The following is a 16,186-nucleotide window of genomic DNA, read 5'->3' as shown; positions in this document are numbered from 1 at the left end:
GAGAAGGTGAACCAGGCCATCCCTAAGCTACCCTCGAGCTCAAAAGTTCTATGATTCTCTCCCCTTAATTGACTTCTTTCTAAATGTTTTTATCCTAACCCCCCCCAGATTTCCTTTTAACTATGCTCTATGTTGTCAATCCTCTTGCTGTCCCTTACATGCGTAGCTCTCTCCTACCTCCTAGAGTCTGCATGGGCACTTTGCCATGCCTGGCATACACTCACACCTTAAGATTCCCTTGTTTCTCTCCAGACTATACTCAAACAATTTCTACAGGAAGCCTTTCCTCATTCACCCAGCAGCCTATGCCAGACCCCTAAAAGTATTTTATGTGTGCTCACTTGTGTACATAGTATCTTCCTAAAATAAGGTCTAGTCCTTGGAGACAAGGACTGTTTCATTTTTATCTTTGTATCTCCATCCCCTGGGACAGTGCCTGGCACAGAGTCAGTGCTTACTAAATACTTAATGCTTGATTTGATTCATTCCACATGACCAGAAGCATGCAGTGTCACTGACTTGTCTCAGACACTTTGTTCTGTTTAGTTGGCAATAACAAACTGCTGAGCTCAATGTCACCATTTCTAATGACTGTATAGGAATAGAAGCAGCGTAGTATAACAGGTAGAGGTTTAGACATGCAGTCAGGGAGATCTGGGTTCAAGTTTTGCCACTGACATCTGACTTTGTGACCACGGGAGTTATTTCATCACTCAGTTTCTCTGGCAACTCTAATGCCAGACTGTCTAACACTGTAAGTTATAGAGGAGTTGCTGATCTGTATCTGTAGAACTTTCCACACCAGGTATTCCCAGAACTGATGAAGTCACAAATCTGGACCAAAAAAATACAATGAATAATTCTGCAAAATGGACGTTTTAGGGAAATAATAGTTCGAGAGCAGAAGTACTATCTTAGTGTGGTGTCACACAAATACTTTGTTCCCTGAATGGATCATTGAGTTGATCAGTCTCTCACAGACATTTGTTGTTTTCTCAAGCATTTAATAAGTGATCTTGTGTCTTAAAGCTTGGGGTGAGGTGGAGTAGAGCCATTTTATTTCTATAATCCAAAACTATTTCTTCTGCTCTTTGAACAGTAACGCAGCCCTATAAAAAAAATGTTTATATTTTCGTAGCACCTTCAGTCTTCTGATTGAAGCTTTATTGTAAGGTCTCCTTTGGGGAATTTCTCATTCTCATATGATGGAATAATTGAAGACCCTTGGCAGTTGATTAAGTCATTCGTTAAACAGAAGGTCTATGCAGAGCGCTGAGAGGTGAGAATGAGGGCAGACAAAAACACCATCTCTGCCCTTGAAAGTCTTGAAATCCAGAGGGGAGATGTGATAATGACAGTACAAAATGGAGTGTGCTCGCAGTAGGAGCTCACATTCATGTGTTGCTTTCAGCTTTTCAGAAATGAGTACACTGTATGAAGGGGTCCAGGGGAATAAGAAATCACTTTTACTTTACGGTGTTCAGGGAAGACTTCATGGAGGAGGTGGCACCTGAACAAAACCTTGAAATAGAAGTAGGATTATCCTAGACGGAAATGGAAGAGAAGCAGGGTGATCTAGGCAGAACTAGAATAAGCCCAGGAGTGGGAAAGAGCAAAAAAAAAAAAAAAGAGAGAGAATGACCCAACGTCCAATCTGACTAGATTGTGGACTATGAGGAAATAGTGGGAGAAAAGGCTTGGAAGATAGGTTTGTGGAGGACATTGAACATCAGGTCAAGTGCACTGTATTTCAATTTCTAAGTAGTAGAGGCCATCGAAGATTTTTGAGCATGGTAGCTGTTGGGGGTGGAAGCTCAATTCCATGTGGACAGTCTAGAGCGGGTAAAGGTGAGAACTTCTAAATCTTAGAGTTCTCATGAGGCCCCCCAGAAAACAGCAGGGAATCGAGGAGTGAGACCGAGCTATCTCGTGTATTTCCGCCTCTTCCCGTGAGAAACATGATGGGAGGAGCATCCCCGCCCTCGAGACTGACCCGGATCTGGGCACACCTATTGTTATCTAACAGGCACGGTATTCAGGTGCAAACTACATGGCCGGAGAGCTTAATTAGGGTCAGGAAAGCCTGAAGGCGCTCTTAGCCTGGAGGGGCCCTGACAGGACAGAAGGCTCCGTTTTTCCTCTCTTTGCTCTCCCTTCCCCCTCTCTCCCCACTTCCACTTCTGCTTCCAATCTCTTACTGTAAGATCTTTGCCTCCTTGGGAGACTTCTCTCTCCCTCCTAAGGAAGAGTTCTCCCTGCACATGTAACCAGGACCCTGAATAAAGCCTAACCCTTGTTCGACTCCGGAAAGTCTCTTCTCTCATACGTTTATCCGGTTTGGCCAACCGAAGACCTGGGACAGGTAAGGTAAGACTCGGGTAGCCCTCAGGCCTCTAGGCCTGGCAGTAGCGATACAGTCAGAGCATAGTGTTTGAAGAGTAATCTGGCGGTGATGGCATTAGCAATGTCATTGGGGAAAACCAGTCAAGAAGCTATTGTAATGTTTCAGGCATGAAATAATGCCAGAATCTTGGGGAATGCCCGTTTGAAAGATGGGAGGAGAAGGAGGAGCTAGCAAAAGAAAGTATCTGGACAAGTTGTAGGTAGATGAGAAGCATTCGTTGTCACAGAGCTTTAGGAGTGGAGTGGTGATGCTCAACAGGGTTGGATTGGGCAAGGCATGAGGTACAGCACCAGATCTTACCTCTCAAGAAGTATGTAATCTAGGCAGGGAGAGGACACATGTGAAAGGCTCCCATATAACATTGCCCCAGACAGTGCCATTTACATTTTTAAAACTTTATCATTTGCCTTTTTATAATACCTTTGTTTCTGATGCCCTTTTCCCCTGTACTACTCAGAAAACCATCTCTTGTAACAAAGACTTTTCAAAGTTATATTTAACAAGCATTTATTATCTCTCTTATCTCCCCTCTATGAAAATGTTTTATAAGAAATCCTTGTAACAAATACACACAGTCCATCAGAACCTATTCCCACATTGGCCACATTCAAAAATGTACTTGGCCACATTCAAAAATGTACGTTTCATTCTTAATTTTATGTCCGGGGACCTTTGGCGAGAGGTGGGTACGCACTTCATCTACAGCCCTCTGGCCTCGGGGTTTTGCTTTTTTGTTGATTGGAGTTCTGATGTCTTTCTGTAATGTTGTTATTGCATAGATTTTTTTTTTGGACTAGTTCTGCTCACTTCACTCTCCATCAGATAGACATCTTCCCAGTTTCCTCTGACCCCATTTCATCTTTTCTTATGGTACAGTAATATTGTTTTATTCATGTATCACAACTTGTTTAGCTGTTTCCCAAAAGGTGGACACCCCCTTAATTTCTGGTTTGGGACCACTACAAAAAGTGTTGCTATAAATACTTTTGCATACATACCTAGGTCCTTTTCTTCTTCTTTTGATTGCTTTAGGGTAGAAGCCTAGTAGTAGTTCACCTGGGATTTGCGCACTTTAACTTTCCTTCATTCCTGGCCAGTATGAGCACAGTCCCAAAGTACTTTTCCAAATGGCTGGACCAGTTCACAGCTCAGCCAATAGCACATCAGTGTTTTCTCCAACATTTGTCACTGTTCTCTTTGCCGGTGTGATGAGTGTGAAGTACATTTCTTTGGTAATTAATGATTTGAAACATTTTTTCACATGGGTGTTTGATAGCTTTGCTTTCTTCTTTTAAAAAAGTATTTGTTCATATTCTTTGATAATATATTGGGGAATGGCTTAGAGTGCTATAAATATGAATAATGCCTATCATGAATAGACCTTTATCAGAGAAATTTGCTGCAAAGGTTTTCCTAGTTACCTGTTTCCCTTCTAATTTTAACTATATTAGATTTGTTTGTGCAAAAAGTTTTCCATTTTATATAATCAACATTGCCATTTTATTGTCTTTGGTTCTCACTACCACTTGTTTAGTTGTGAGCTCTTCCTCTACCTACTGATCTCAAAAGTAATTTCCTTACTCTTCTAATTTGTTTATATTGTCATCCTCCATGTCTGAGTTCTGTATCCATTTGAAGTTTATCTTGTTGCCTAGGGTGTTGGCCTATATCTAATTTATACCAAATTGCTTTCTACTTTTCTAAGAAAAACCAACCAACATATCAGTTGATTCCGATAATGTTTCAGATATTCCACATCCCATAATCTACTACCCTTGCAAAGAAGGGAGTAAGGTATATTTTATAAGCACTTCTAGGGTCATACTTCTTGGTCATTATAATTGTATGGCATAGAGTTTGGGGGGGGGTTCTTTTCATTCATATTATTTCAGTTGTTATATATATTATTTTCCTGTTTCTGCCTGATTTACCCTGCATCACTTCATGTCAGTCTTCCTCTGCTTCATTGAATTTCTTATATTTATCATTTCTCATGGCATAGTTTGCATTTATTGTTCCTGTTCGACAAGTGGTTGATTTGTTTGGTTTTCTCCCAGTCATTGAGTCTCCACTTTGTTTCTTAGTTCTTTGCTACTACTAAAAGTGTTGCTATAAATACTTTGATGTATGTGGAAAAGCTATGTACTTCCTTTCATTGGCCTCCTTGGAGTGTGTGCCTACCAGTGAGATCTTACTCTGAGCATTTTAATTACTTTTTCTTAATTGAATTCCCAGTTGTTTTCTATAATGGGGGGCCCAGTTCACATTTCCATCAGGAGCATAAAGTGTATCAGTCCGTTCCCGCTCCTCCTGCCTTGATAAGCATAGTTTCATCTTTTGTCATCTTTTCCAATTTGCTAAGTGTGAGGAAAAATCTCAAAGTTGTTTTAAAACATTTTTTCTTATTATTGATTTGAAATAATCTTCAATACTAATCATAGTTTGTAAATATCCTTTTGAGAATAGTTTGTTCCTAACTTTTTATCTCTTGTCCATTGAGGAGTAGCAACCAGTGCTATTTTGCATGAAGTTCCCACCAGAAAATCATTCTGAAGAGGAGAGGAAATTCTACAGGACAAGAAACTCCTCTTTATTTTTCATCTTCTCTTTCTGCTTGTTCTTTAAAGATCAGATCTCTTCCCACAGTTTCAGCTATTGCCTTCGGATAGGTCACACCCAAATCTCTGCCTTTATCAGTCCCACATGTTTCTGTTTGCGTGTCCATTTGATAATCCATACTCAGTGTACCTAAAATCAAATTAATCTTCCCCACCCAATGTCAACTCCTTTTTCTGAATAAGCTGTTTCTGTTAATTTCATATTAGTTGGCCTTGAAACAACATAGTTGGCCTTGAAAACCTTGCTGTCATCTCTGTCTTCTCCCTCAGTCTTCACATTCTATGGAAAGCTCAATCATGACAGCTCTTAGTAATCGCCTGTCTCCATTCCTTAAGGGCCTGTTCATGTGGGTCCTTTTAAAAAGGTCCTCTCCTCTTCTTATTCTCTCATTTTTGTTGTCCAAAGTAGGAAATGGTTTGAGGTAGAGTTTTCTCTTATTTCTTCCCTTTCTTTCCTCTCCTTCCTTTCCCTTCTCCCCTTTCTTCCCTCTTTCTTTACTTCTTCCTTTCCCCCCTTTCCTTCTTCCTTCTCTCCTTTCCTTTTCCCCTCCATCTCCCTCCTCTGATTGGTGAGAAGTAGTGTTATACGGTGAAAAGAACATTAAGCTGGTTGTCTGGAAGATTCTTCTCTCTCTCTCTCTCATCTCTTCTTCCCTGGCTAGTATTGTTCCCAAAACTTACTGTCACCTGTAATATTGTTTATCCTAACCTGTTTGTTTTGTGAAGTCAGTCGACAAATGGTATATACTTGTATTTTATAATATGCGATGTTTAAGTAAGCCTTTGAAGTACATTTTCAACAAACATTGAACTCCTACTATGTGCATGGCAGTGAGTTTGATATTTGACCTATTTGGCAAGTCATGTATCATGAAAAGGACAAAATTTATTTGTCTTTAAACCAAATGAAAGGAGTTCAGGACCTGTGTTCCTGTTATGGAGCTATCTTATGATGTTTTTGGTGGGGTGCCTTTGAGGTTTTTCAATTCTCCCACATTATATTTGGTCTATTTTTCTTTCTAAGGTAACAACACTTGCTTTTATGGGAAGTGTTATTATTGCCGAGAAACAGAACCTGCCTGTGCGGATGGAGACCTAATGGAGGGCTCTGTTACCCTGTGGCTTCCAGATGTCTGGCCTCTACAGAAGCACCGACACCCATGGGGCAGGACTTACAGGGAAGGGAAGCTTGCCAGGTAAAATGACTAGAGCTTGGGGGCAGGCTGCTAATTAATGCTGTCCTGGGGCTTGGTCTGGTACCCTGCTGCTTTGTAAGCTTCTGATGGTGAGAGGCTCAGAAGGGCTGTGGCAACCAGGTGCGAACCTGCTGGGCAGGGCCTCTGGCTTCTCTTTGTTTATTTGAGCAGTGCCACGCACAGTGTTGGCGCTCAGTAAGTAACCCACGTGATGCTGCCTGCCTCCAGGTGGGAATATGACGATAGCTACTGTGACGCTGTGAAGAAGACGTCTCCCTATGACTCCGGCCCCCGGCTTCTGGATATTGTGGACACTGCTGTCTTTGATTATCTGATTGGCAATGCTGACCGTCATCATTACGAGAGCTTTCAGGATGATGAGGGTGCTAGCATGCTTATTCTCTTGGACAATGCCAAAAGGTACGTATGGGTCATGGTACTGTGTTTATCAGAGAGTGGCCCATGTGTGCCCAAGAAAGGAACCTAAAAGGCAGCAAAATGTTATTGAGAAACATTTAACAAAATCAATAAAAATGCAGTAGAACATAGACGATGTTAATCTGAGGTTTTCTAAGTCAATTTGCAGCCCACAGGGATCACCATGTATGATGTAGTGGCCCCCGTATCTCTTTGAGTGTGGTACCACTGCCCTGGAATGTTCTTTGTTTTTCTATGTTTCATAGCAATATAATCGTTTTTGTGTTGTTTGAGTTAGGGCAGAGAGGGAGGATAGAAACAGGTGAGGTCTGCTTGAGGTGCTAGGTAGAAGAGTACAGCAAAACCAGGAAGGCCCAGCAGGTTTTTACAGGTTCTTCTCTGGGTCAAACAGGATTAGACATAGGAGGAGAGAGCAGGGGCCTGGGTCTGGTGCACAGGGGCTGATTCATGCTGGGGGAACCTCCTGAGGAGTTGAGGATGTCCAGACTCCCTGCCAACAGGAAAAGGGGCTTTTGACCATCACCACAAATCTTGCTTTGGCCAGGTCACTGAGAGGCTTTGAGCTTTAGTAGGACAGAGAGACGGCTGAGATTCTTACGGCAAAATAGCAATACAGATTTCTTTCTCAGCCCTGGAGATATTTAAGGGAAGGATCACTATACCCATTACTGTGATTTAAGATAAAACCTCAAGTCCAAACATATTTTGGGCTGCTGTCGATTGGATTACTGGAAGATCTCAAGGCTTTACCTAATAGAATCTCTCCAGGTCTTAGGCAGGCATTTTGGTGGATAGAGCACTGGGCCTGGAGTTAGGAAGTTGTGAGTTCAAATCTAACCTCAGATACTTACTAGCTGTATAACCCTGAGAAAACATTTAATCTCTTTCCGGCTCAGCTTCTACAGCTGTAAAATGGTGATGATAACAACACCTCCCTTCCAGGGTTGTTGTGAGGATCAAATGAGATTATGTTTGTAAAGTACTTAGCACAATGCCTGGACTTAATGAATCTTCCTTTCTTCCTCCCCTCCCTCCCTCCCTCCCTCCCTCCCTCCCTCCCTCCCTTCCTCCCTTCCTCCCTCCCTTCCTCCCTTCCTCCCTTCCTTCCTTCCTTCCTTCCTTCCTTCCTTCCTTCCTTCCTTCCTTCCTTCCTTCCTTCCTTCCTAATGAGAGCATTGAATTAGATGCAGTCCCTTCCAGCTCTAGGCCTGTGATCTTGTTCTCTCTAAGCTGCTTACTGCTGCCATATTCCTCCAGCCATCCCCCTCTGTGGCAGGGCAAGTGTTACTGGCAGAAACGTCCCACATCTCACCCCTGCTTAGAAACTTTCTGTCGGTATCGCTTCCTTCTCCCTGCTTACATTCAGAAATGGCCAGCTAGCTTTGCCCTTTGCAAACACTCAGACTTTCAGTGAGATGTCTAATAGCTCTTCAGAGGTTGGACGGGGCCTGCTTCTTCTCTTGACAGTGGGGCCAGGGCCAGGCCAGGGGGGCCTGAAGGTACGGTGGGTACTGACACTTCTTTAACCTCAGATTTCATTTGTCCAAAGATACAAATAATTTAACACCTGATTGAATTCTCCATTTGGCTCTTGCTGGCCCTCTGGTGATCAGGAGGAGAAGGAAGATTGCACCATGATTATTTAACAAAAAAAGCTGTTTCCATCTCTTTCTTTGGCTAGGAGATCTTTGGGGATAAAGAGAATCTGATTCTTACCCTTTTTTTTAAAGATTTGGGAGCACAGCTCAGCCATCTCTCCCACGGTTTCTGGGGCAAGGCCTCAGGCTTGGTGATGGCAGCAATGACTGGCATTGAGAACATAGCAGATGCTATGTCACTGCTGCTGTGGGCAAGTTTCTGCTGTTGGAAATACACCAAAACTGCTCCTTAAGAACGAATGCATGTTTGCCCAAAGTGCCACCATCTTGTACAGAAAACCAGTGCACTCTGTGAAAGATGGTGGCAGCACCATAGCGAGGGGCCTGCCAGCAAGTCAAGATAGAGTGGCTCCTCCCTTGAAGTTTTCTGATACCTGCTTGGACGCCAGTCATTTATAGCAGAATTTTACCTTGGAATCATCACTGTAGCCATTCTATCATTTTAAGATGCAGATTGTGCTGAACACTGTTACAGGGTGACCAGGGGTTGTTCCATTTCCAGAGTGGAATGTGGAGACTGTCTCTAAGGTGATCACTCATTTCTGTCTGTAAATTACCTGGCAAGACCATTCTAACACAGGCAGTGATAGGCAGTGAATCAGAGCCTCCTGTGCCTCTAAATGGAGAGCAGCAGTTTGGGAGAGAGGCCATACGCTGGCAAGCAGCAGGATGAGCCTCTCCCGCCTGTTATTTTTGGTGGATGTTGAGGCAATCCCTTTTTTTTTCCCCACTCAGTAGTATTTTATTTTTTTCCAATTACATGCAAAGATTATTTTCAACATTCACTTTTACAAGATTCTGAGTTCCTTCCAAATTTTTTTCTCCCTCCTTTCCTTCCCCCTTCCCCAAGATGGCATGAAATCTGATATAGGCTAGCCACCTACAATCATTAAACACATTTCCATATTAGTCATGTTGTGAAAGAAGAATCAGAACAAAAGGGAAAAACCAAGGCAATCCTTTTGGAACATGCTTGATTGTGGAACAGTCTGTAGGGAGCCTTTACTTCTCCCCTCCCTTTTCCTAGTAACTCCTTCAGGCAATTGAAATTGAAACTGGCTCCCCTTCTACACCCTCCTGCTGTTTTGGAGTTACATCATTCAATTACCATACAGTGGTGACTGAGCATCTTGCGAGATCTTGACAGAATAAAGGAGCCTAGAAAAGGATTGTCATTTTTATTTATGAGATGCTCCAGAACTGACTGTTGGGGATCATGTGTCTTATTTGTCAAACCCTGTTTGTTTTTTAATTTAAGTGATTGAACCTGGTGTAGCATGAAATTATCCAGGACTGGTTTGGGGGATTCTTTACAGAACTTGCTAAGGTTGGGGGGAGTGCTGGTTCTTCTGAAGCTAATTCACTGGGTTCTAATTTATTTTTCAGCTTTGGAAATCCTACGCTGGATGAGAGAAGCATCCTCGCCCCTCTCTACCAGTGCTGCATGTGAGTTAAACATCCCTGAGATGAGGACTGGCATTTCACGCCTCTGGCACATTGACCCAGGCATACTCCTGAACCATACTTCTGTGACAGTTGCAGAAATTTTAAGGCGAAGCCAAAGGCAATTTTACTTTCATAGTTTTCATGTTTGATTTTTTTTAAAGCACATTCATTTTTGGTCCTAAAGTATAGGAAGAAAATGGAATGCAGGTTATGGAACCTTTTCCTAATTTGAATATTCAAGAGTGTCTAGTAAGATTTCACCTTATAGAGAATAATAGTAATAAAAATATAGCTCACATTCCCATAGCATTTTAAGGTTTGCAAAACAATGCATGTTGTTGAATTTGATCCTAACAGAACCTTGGAGGCAGGCGCTTTTATCATGGAAACAAGCCTAAGAGAGGGGTCTCAGAGCTAGCTAGGAGATGTCTGAGGCAGGGTGGGAAGTCAGTTCTTCCTGACTCTAAATCCTGTGTCCTCTCTATTGTACACCGCTGTATACCTCACAAGGCAGACGCAGGAGTGTTACTGATGCTCTACATACTCCCTGAAATTCCCACAATCCACAGAACTGGACAGAGTAAACAAGAAATCTCATTTTTCTCCTTTAAGAGCATTAGATTCATTAGCAGCTAATAGTTGGAGTATAGTTGGCTTTGAGTTTTCTTCAGATTGACAAAAGCAGAGACTCAGACTAGCCCTAAATTTATATTTGACTTTAGCAAAATGTTTCTCTGCTTACTATTCAAATATGTTCTTTCTCACAAAGTGGGCAGACCCAGCAGAGTTAGCCTTGCCCACGTATGAATGACTGAAAAGAGATACCTCAACTGGGTGGCCTGGGTCAGGACTGTAGCTCCCTCACTAATTCTGTCACTTAGGATTTCTTGCCCTTTTCCCACCAACCCACTGGTGCCTAGGTTAAAATTTTGTGGGTTGGTTTGAGAACCCAGTTAGTATTTATATCGAGGTTTGTGCACTCTGAGTTCCAAGCAAATATTTTTCGAATTCCAACCTGGCTTACAAATGCATTTTTGGAGCACATCCCATTTATAAGTTGAAGACTCCCTGTATGTTGACTAAAAACATACTGTCAAGGTTTTGCTTTAGGTCAGCCAGCAAGCATCTGATGGACAGGGGGAGAGAGAGAGAGAGAGAGAGAGAGAGAGAGAGAGAGAGAGAGAGAGAGAGAGAGAGAGAGAGAGAGAGAGGAGAGGAGAGAGGAGAGAGAGAGAGAGATGTAGTATAAGTATATAGAGAGTAAATACAAGGCACTTTGTAGGGGGAGGAAGGCTTTAGCAGCCAGGGCTCTGGAAAGGCTTTCAACAGGTGTTTGAAGGAGGCAAGAGCTCTCAAGAGGCAGCAGTGAGATGGAGCTGCCACCAGGCCTGGGATTTAGCCAGTGCAGGGGTGCACCCCAACATGGGAGATGGAGGTCACACATGCAGAAGAGAGAGAAAGCCATTTCTCAGCTGTAGTGTGTGGGAGGCAGCTAGAAAGGTCCATTGGAGCTGACTGGCAAAGGGTTGTAAATGCCAACAGGAGATGTTGGAGGTGTGGGAGCCCCTGGAGCTCCTTCCCTGGCCCTGGGCTCCCTCCTCCCTCTATGACCCCTGAGACTGTCCTCAAGCAGGGCCACACTTCTCCTGCAAACTGGGCTTGATTTTGGCTTCAAAGAGCTGTCTTCTTGCTAGTCTTAGATTAAATAAAAGATCTTCTTTGCCAAGCATTTATTTAGTGTTTATCAAGAGCCTGTAATGGTTCAGAAGAAAAGCAAAAGTATGTCCCTGACCTCAAGGAGCTTCTCTTCTAACGGGGACTTCTTTGTGTCAATGAAACAATAAGAAAGGCAGCCAGGATAATGAAATGGAGTAGTTTGGAAAGTAATCCAAGCCGACTGGTAAGTCTCATTGGCCACTGAGAGTTCCCAGTGACCTGTGCTCATCCTGTCTCTTCCAGAATTCGGGTCTCCACCTGGAACAGGCTGAACTACCTAAAGAACGGTGTACTTAAGTCTGCCTTAAAATCGGCCATGGCTCACGACCCCATCTCCCCTGTGCTCTCCGACGCCCACCTGGACGCTATGGACCAGCGACTCCTGAGCATCTTGGCCACCATAAAGCAGTGCACGGATCAGTTTGGGACAGATACTGTGCTGGTGGAGGATAGGATGACTCTCTCCCACTTGTAACTTTAGTGGAAAACAATTGAAACTTCTTTTTATAAATGATAGAAAAACAGCACAATTGATTCCAAATGGATGGATGGGAAAAGACTGAAAACAGCAAGCAGAGCTCTCTGGTCACAGGGAATGGGGTGCCTTTAGGTGTCTGGTGTTTTTCCCTGTGAGAAGCTAAAGCACCATTGAGAGGTCCCTGCACAACCTCCTGACATCGTGGGCACTGTTCTTTGTTGGTGTGCGCGTTTCTAGTCATGGACATCACACTTGGAAAAGTTTGATGTCCCGTTGCAGAGGACTAAAGAAACATGGAACTTGAATGTGAATACCAGAATGGTTCTGAAGTGTGTGTGTGTGCGTGTGCATGTGTGCGTGTGTTTCAGTTGAACCTTACCGCCCTTCTTCCATCCCTTTGCCCTCTGTGCCCACTCTTCCCCCCACTTATCATCTAGAGAGACTTAAACCAATTTCAGGTGCGGTTTAAGCAGCTTCATTCTCATTGGAGAAGGTACTTGCCACCTCTTAGGTGGTGGTGATGGTGGTAAGTAAAACCATCACTAAGCAAAAATAGCACATCCCTTCGGAGGGTTTATCTCCAGAGGGTCTCACTCTGCCCTTTAAAAAAGAAAGACCACAACAGCAAACCCTGTGGAGTTGCAAGGAAGGGCTAGAATGAATCTGCCCTCAAAAAGCAGAAGCAGGAAGTGTGTCCTCCTTTATACATGGGTTAGGTTCCTATGTATTCATGATTCCTGGGAGAAAGATTCCATTGAATATTACAAGAAATGTAAAAGTATCCGTACCACTCACAGGATAAAATTGGTCTCTGAAGCAAACCTTCTTGGGCTTTCTAATGCATCCTGAGTGTAGACTTAACTTTGCTCTGAGCAGGCAAATGCCTTCCTGTGAGCAGGGCTGGCTAAATAAAAAACCCCAGAGAAAAAAGTGGGGTCGGCTGGGCCCCCATGTTATATTGTCCCTGCATCTGGAAGATATGTTGCATTGTAGGAGGGGGACTGCCATTCAGGATGACTTGGATCAAATGGCCTCAGAGGTCCCAATCTGGGATTCCTCCCCCTTCTGCTGGTCTCCTCTTTACCTCTGCCTTTAAGGCTCAGCATCATGAAGGATTCGGAGTCATTGAGGCTTCCGGATCCCTCAAGGGAGAGCACTCCAGGGGCTACCTCTTTGGTGAGAAAAAACCAGCCCTTGTCTAGAAATGGTGGTGGTTGCTTTTCTGACAACTGGACTTTGCAGATAATTTGTGATTGGGGCCCATATAAGAGATTAGACTTTCTGAGCCTTTAAATTGGATTCAGTATTGCCGCATGTACCTTTTAAGACTTGCTCGTTTCGCACTTCCATCTCACCCTTTGTCTTCTTATGTCCTGAACCTATGTTGTAGTATTCTGGCTATGTTTTCATAGCTCCAGGTTCTATGGCACTTAAAAGATGGTTGTAGCCAAGGCCTGTGTTTACATTCTGGATATGTGAGGTAAGCAGGTATGATGGACTCTCAGCCCCTAAACTGAGGTTGGTGCCAACTTGCCCGGGTATGTGTGTGTATCACTCATGTTTCATCTGCTTCTAGTTCTTATTCCTTTTCTAGGTTTATACTTCCCTTGATTAGAGACTACTATTTATGTGAATAGTTTGATTGAATTGAATAATTGAATATGTTTGATCCCAGCCATTGGGAATCAGGTTAAAGCAGTCAGGGTCTTGAAACTGATATAGGAGTTTTAAGGCCAAGTTTTCTGAAGTTGAGAATAATGTTGAGTAACCCTTTGGCAATATCATGGACATTGGGCATTTTTTTAATACCTTGTACACATCATCTGAGACCAGGATGAGAATGGGCTGTTAGGAAAAAAGAATCTTGACATGTGAGGAGAAGGAAAGTACGTGCACAAAATGCTACCAATGTGTCAGAAGGAGAAGATACCTATTCCAGTTTCAAGATTGTTTACTGCGTGTATCCAGGAACATTCTCACTTAGGCTGAGAGTCACTTGGATAGCACCTATCCTAAAATCTCTGGGAGATAGCTGCAGAGATAGAATTGGATCTCAAGACTATTAGCTTTGCTGTCTGTGATAAATGCTACTTTCATGCTATACAGACACAAATGAATAAAAGAAGATTATGTGATCGCCTCCTTCCAGACATACCTCTTATCTTTATGAGGTCAAACTGAAAAGAGTGGAAACTTCGGAAAACTTGGGAATTTCATTCTGTTGGTTGAGAGCAAATTATTCTGCTAAAGGAAGAAGATAGAAAATAGAAGTGACTTGGTTAAAATGAGTTTTTTCTCCTAGACATCAATTCACTTCCTTATTACAACAAATTCATTGTTTGATTTTCTATTTCTTACCAAGCACTAATTCATGTACTTTGAGACTCAGAACCAGAATAGTTGTCAAAGCTAGAGCTTTATTGCTAGAATTAGGTTTATCTACCATTGGTGTGCAGAATGTGTCCTATGTTAACATTGAATGGAATTGGGCAAGGGTTTAGAAGATTCTAAATGAGAATCAGCCATAAGACAGTGACTCTAAATTTCATCCACACTAAATTCACCTTAAAGAATGAGGTACCTGTTAATAGTCACAATAATAAAATGCCTTTGGGCTCTGGTCCATTTCATCAGGATTCTGAGCTACTTATAATCAGGGTGTATTTAATTCAGCCATCACATGGTCATTAGTGTCAGGCTGCTGACGGCAGCCCAAGTGTGCATTTGAAATAAGAATCCAAAGCTAAATGGATGTGGAAGTATTTAGAGTAGGCAAACTCTATTTTGATATGTCCCCCACAGAGGAAGGTCTTAGGCTTAGGAGATTGCCTCCTGATTCTTGCTTAGTGAAACCTCCGTTTTTAAGTTTAGGGAAGTGTTTTTGCAGGTTTTATTCTAAACCTGCTTGTTAATATGAAGTGTTATTCACATTGTGAGGAGAAAAAAAGTAAATAACTTTCCACACGAAGCAGTTTATGGGATAGGGTTTTATTTGCTCTCGAATGGTCTCCTCCCAGTGAGTCATTCTCCTTCTCTGTTCACACTTGAAGTTCATGTGTTGCATGTCAAGAATTGAAAATTAAGGAGAGAATTAATAACTGGGGACTGGACTGTTAATCCTCTGGAGGTCTTTGTAATAAAACGGAATCCTTCCAATGGAGTAGATAATGGAATGATTTCAGGGTGTTATCAGTCAGCATGACTCATCTCCCATTGGAATTCATTTTTCTTTTCTAGTGCACTTCCCCCCTCCCTTTTCCCCATTTCCCATACTCTCCCATCTACTACCATGCTTTTGTCCTCTGGTGCTTTCGAAACACTAGTGAGTTACAATACTCAAATTAGAGCATTTCCTGTGATTTTGAGGTTACAGAAAGTTGATTATGTTGTTAGGGCCCTGGGTTAGGAATTCAGAGGGATAAGGTCCTGGGTGACTTTTACTTCTTTGGTATGAATATGAGAGTGGACTCAGGTCCCTAAATGCTAATTTTATGTTTCAGAGTACAGGCACGAGAAAAACCCTGCATATCCCAGGCATAGTCATAGCCAACAGAACACACTTAACTTTGGCACAGTCCATGTTCCTGGAAGAACTGAAATTGAAGTGGATAAAAGATCCTTTCCAAGTCCCTGCGAATAAGAACTAGGTACATGGATATCCACCTTTTCTCTCCAAGATCCTGACAGAGAACAGTTTAGGAGAGAAAGTAAACAGGGCTGATCAACTCTGCCAGAGACTAAGTGAACTGAGTCATCATTCATTCAAACAAATAGGAGTGGGGTGGGGGATAATTTATTGAGGTGACTTATTTCACTAATGGCAGCTTGAAAGGGAGGGCAAGAACTCTGCTTCAAGCTACTTAGAAACTCCAGCTGCTCAACTGAACATCATTCTTGGTTTAAAAAAAAAAAGAGAGATGCTCGATAGAACAAGAAAATGAACATCTCAGTTTCTACATGTGTTCTGTCGGTTCAAGTTCTGAATCAAGAAACATGAAGTGAATAAAGATTTTAATAAATGCTGGTGTATCATCTTTCTCGCTTGAATACCTTTTTCTCCTTCGCAGGGTGTTTCCAGTGGCCTGTGTTCCTTTTTCCTACTTGTTTCATGAGGGAGTAAGAAAGGCAGTGGATTTCTTCTTTTGCACCATTTTAATACTTCAATTTCATAGCAGAAGAGACTGTAAAGTAATTCATTCCCAAGAGACCAATATGAGATTGTAGCAGTGCCC

General features: G+C 42.5%; 1 protein-coding gene across 2 annotated transcripts in view; it reads left to right on the top strand.

Annotated features, from left to right (window-relative positions):
• The window catches only part of FAM20B (FAM20B glycosaminoglycan xylosylkinase), a 39,125-nt gene extending 23,151 nt beyond the window's left edge, over nucleotides 1-15,974 (top strand). Inside the window, exons 5-8 of one of the 2 annotated variants that reach the window (XM_072648538.1) lie at nucleotides 6,047-6,218; nucleotides 6,447-6,638; nucleotides 9,701-9,760; nucleotides 15,455-15,974. In XM_072648538.1, the coding sequence (XP_072504639.1) occupies nucleotides 6,047-6,218; nucleotides 6,447-6,638; nucleotides 9,701-9,760; nucleotides 15,455-15,494 (464 nt within the window). In that variant the 3' untranslated portion in view covers nucleotides 15,495-15,974. Of the gene's footprint in view, nucleotides 1-6,046; nucleotides 6,219-6,446; nucleotides 6,639-9,700; nucleotides 9,761-11,719; nucleotides 15,115-15,454 lie in introns of those variants that run through there. The other variant, XM_072648537.1, reaches the window with a different exon arrangement.
• The last annotated feature ends 212 nt before the right edge of the window (nucleotides 15,975-16,186 follow it).

The sequence above is a fragment of the Notamacropus eugenii genome, chromosome 2 (assembly GCF_028372415.1).
Source record: "Notamacropus eugenii isolate mMacEug1 chromosome 2, mMacEug1.pri_v2, whole genome shotgun sequence".
Taxonomy (NCBI): domain Eukaryota; kingdom Metazoa; phylum Chordata; class Mammalia; order Diprotodontia; family Macropodidae; genus Notamacropus; species Notamacropus eugenii.
The sequence above is the reverse complement of the archived record's forward strand: the minus strand, read 5'-3'. Positions and strand labels throughout refer to the sequence as shown.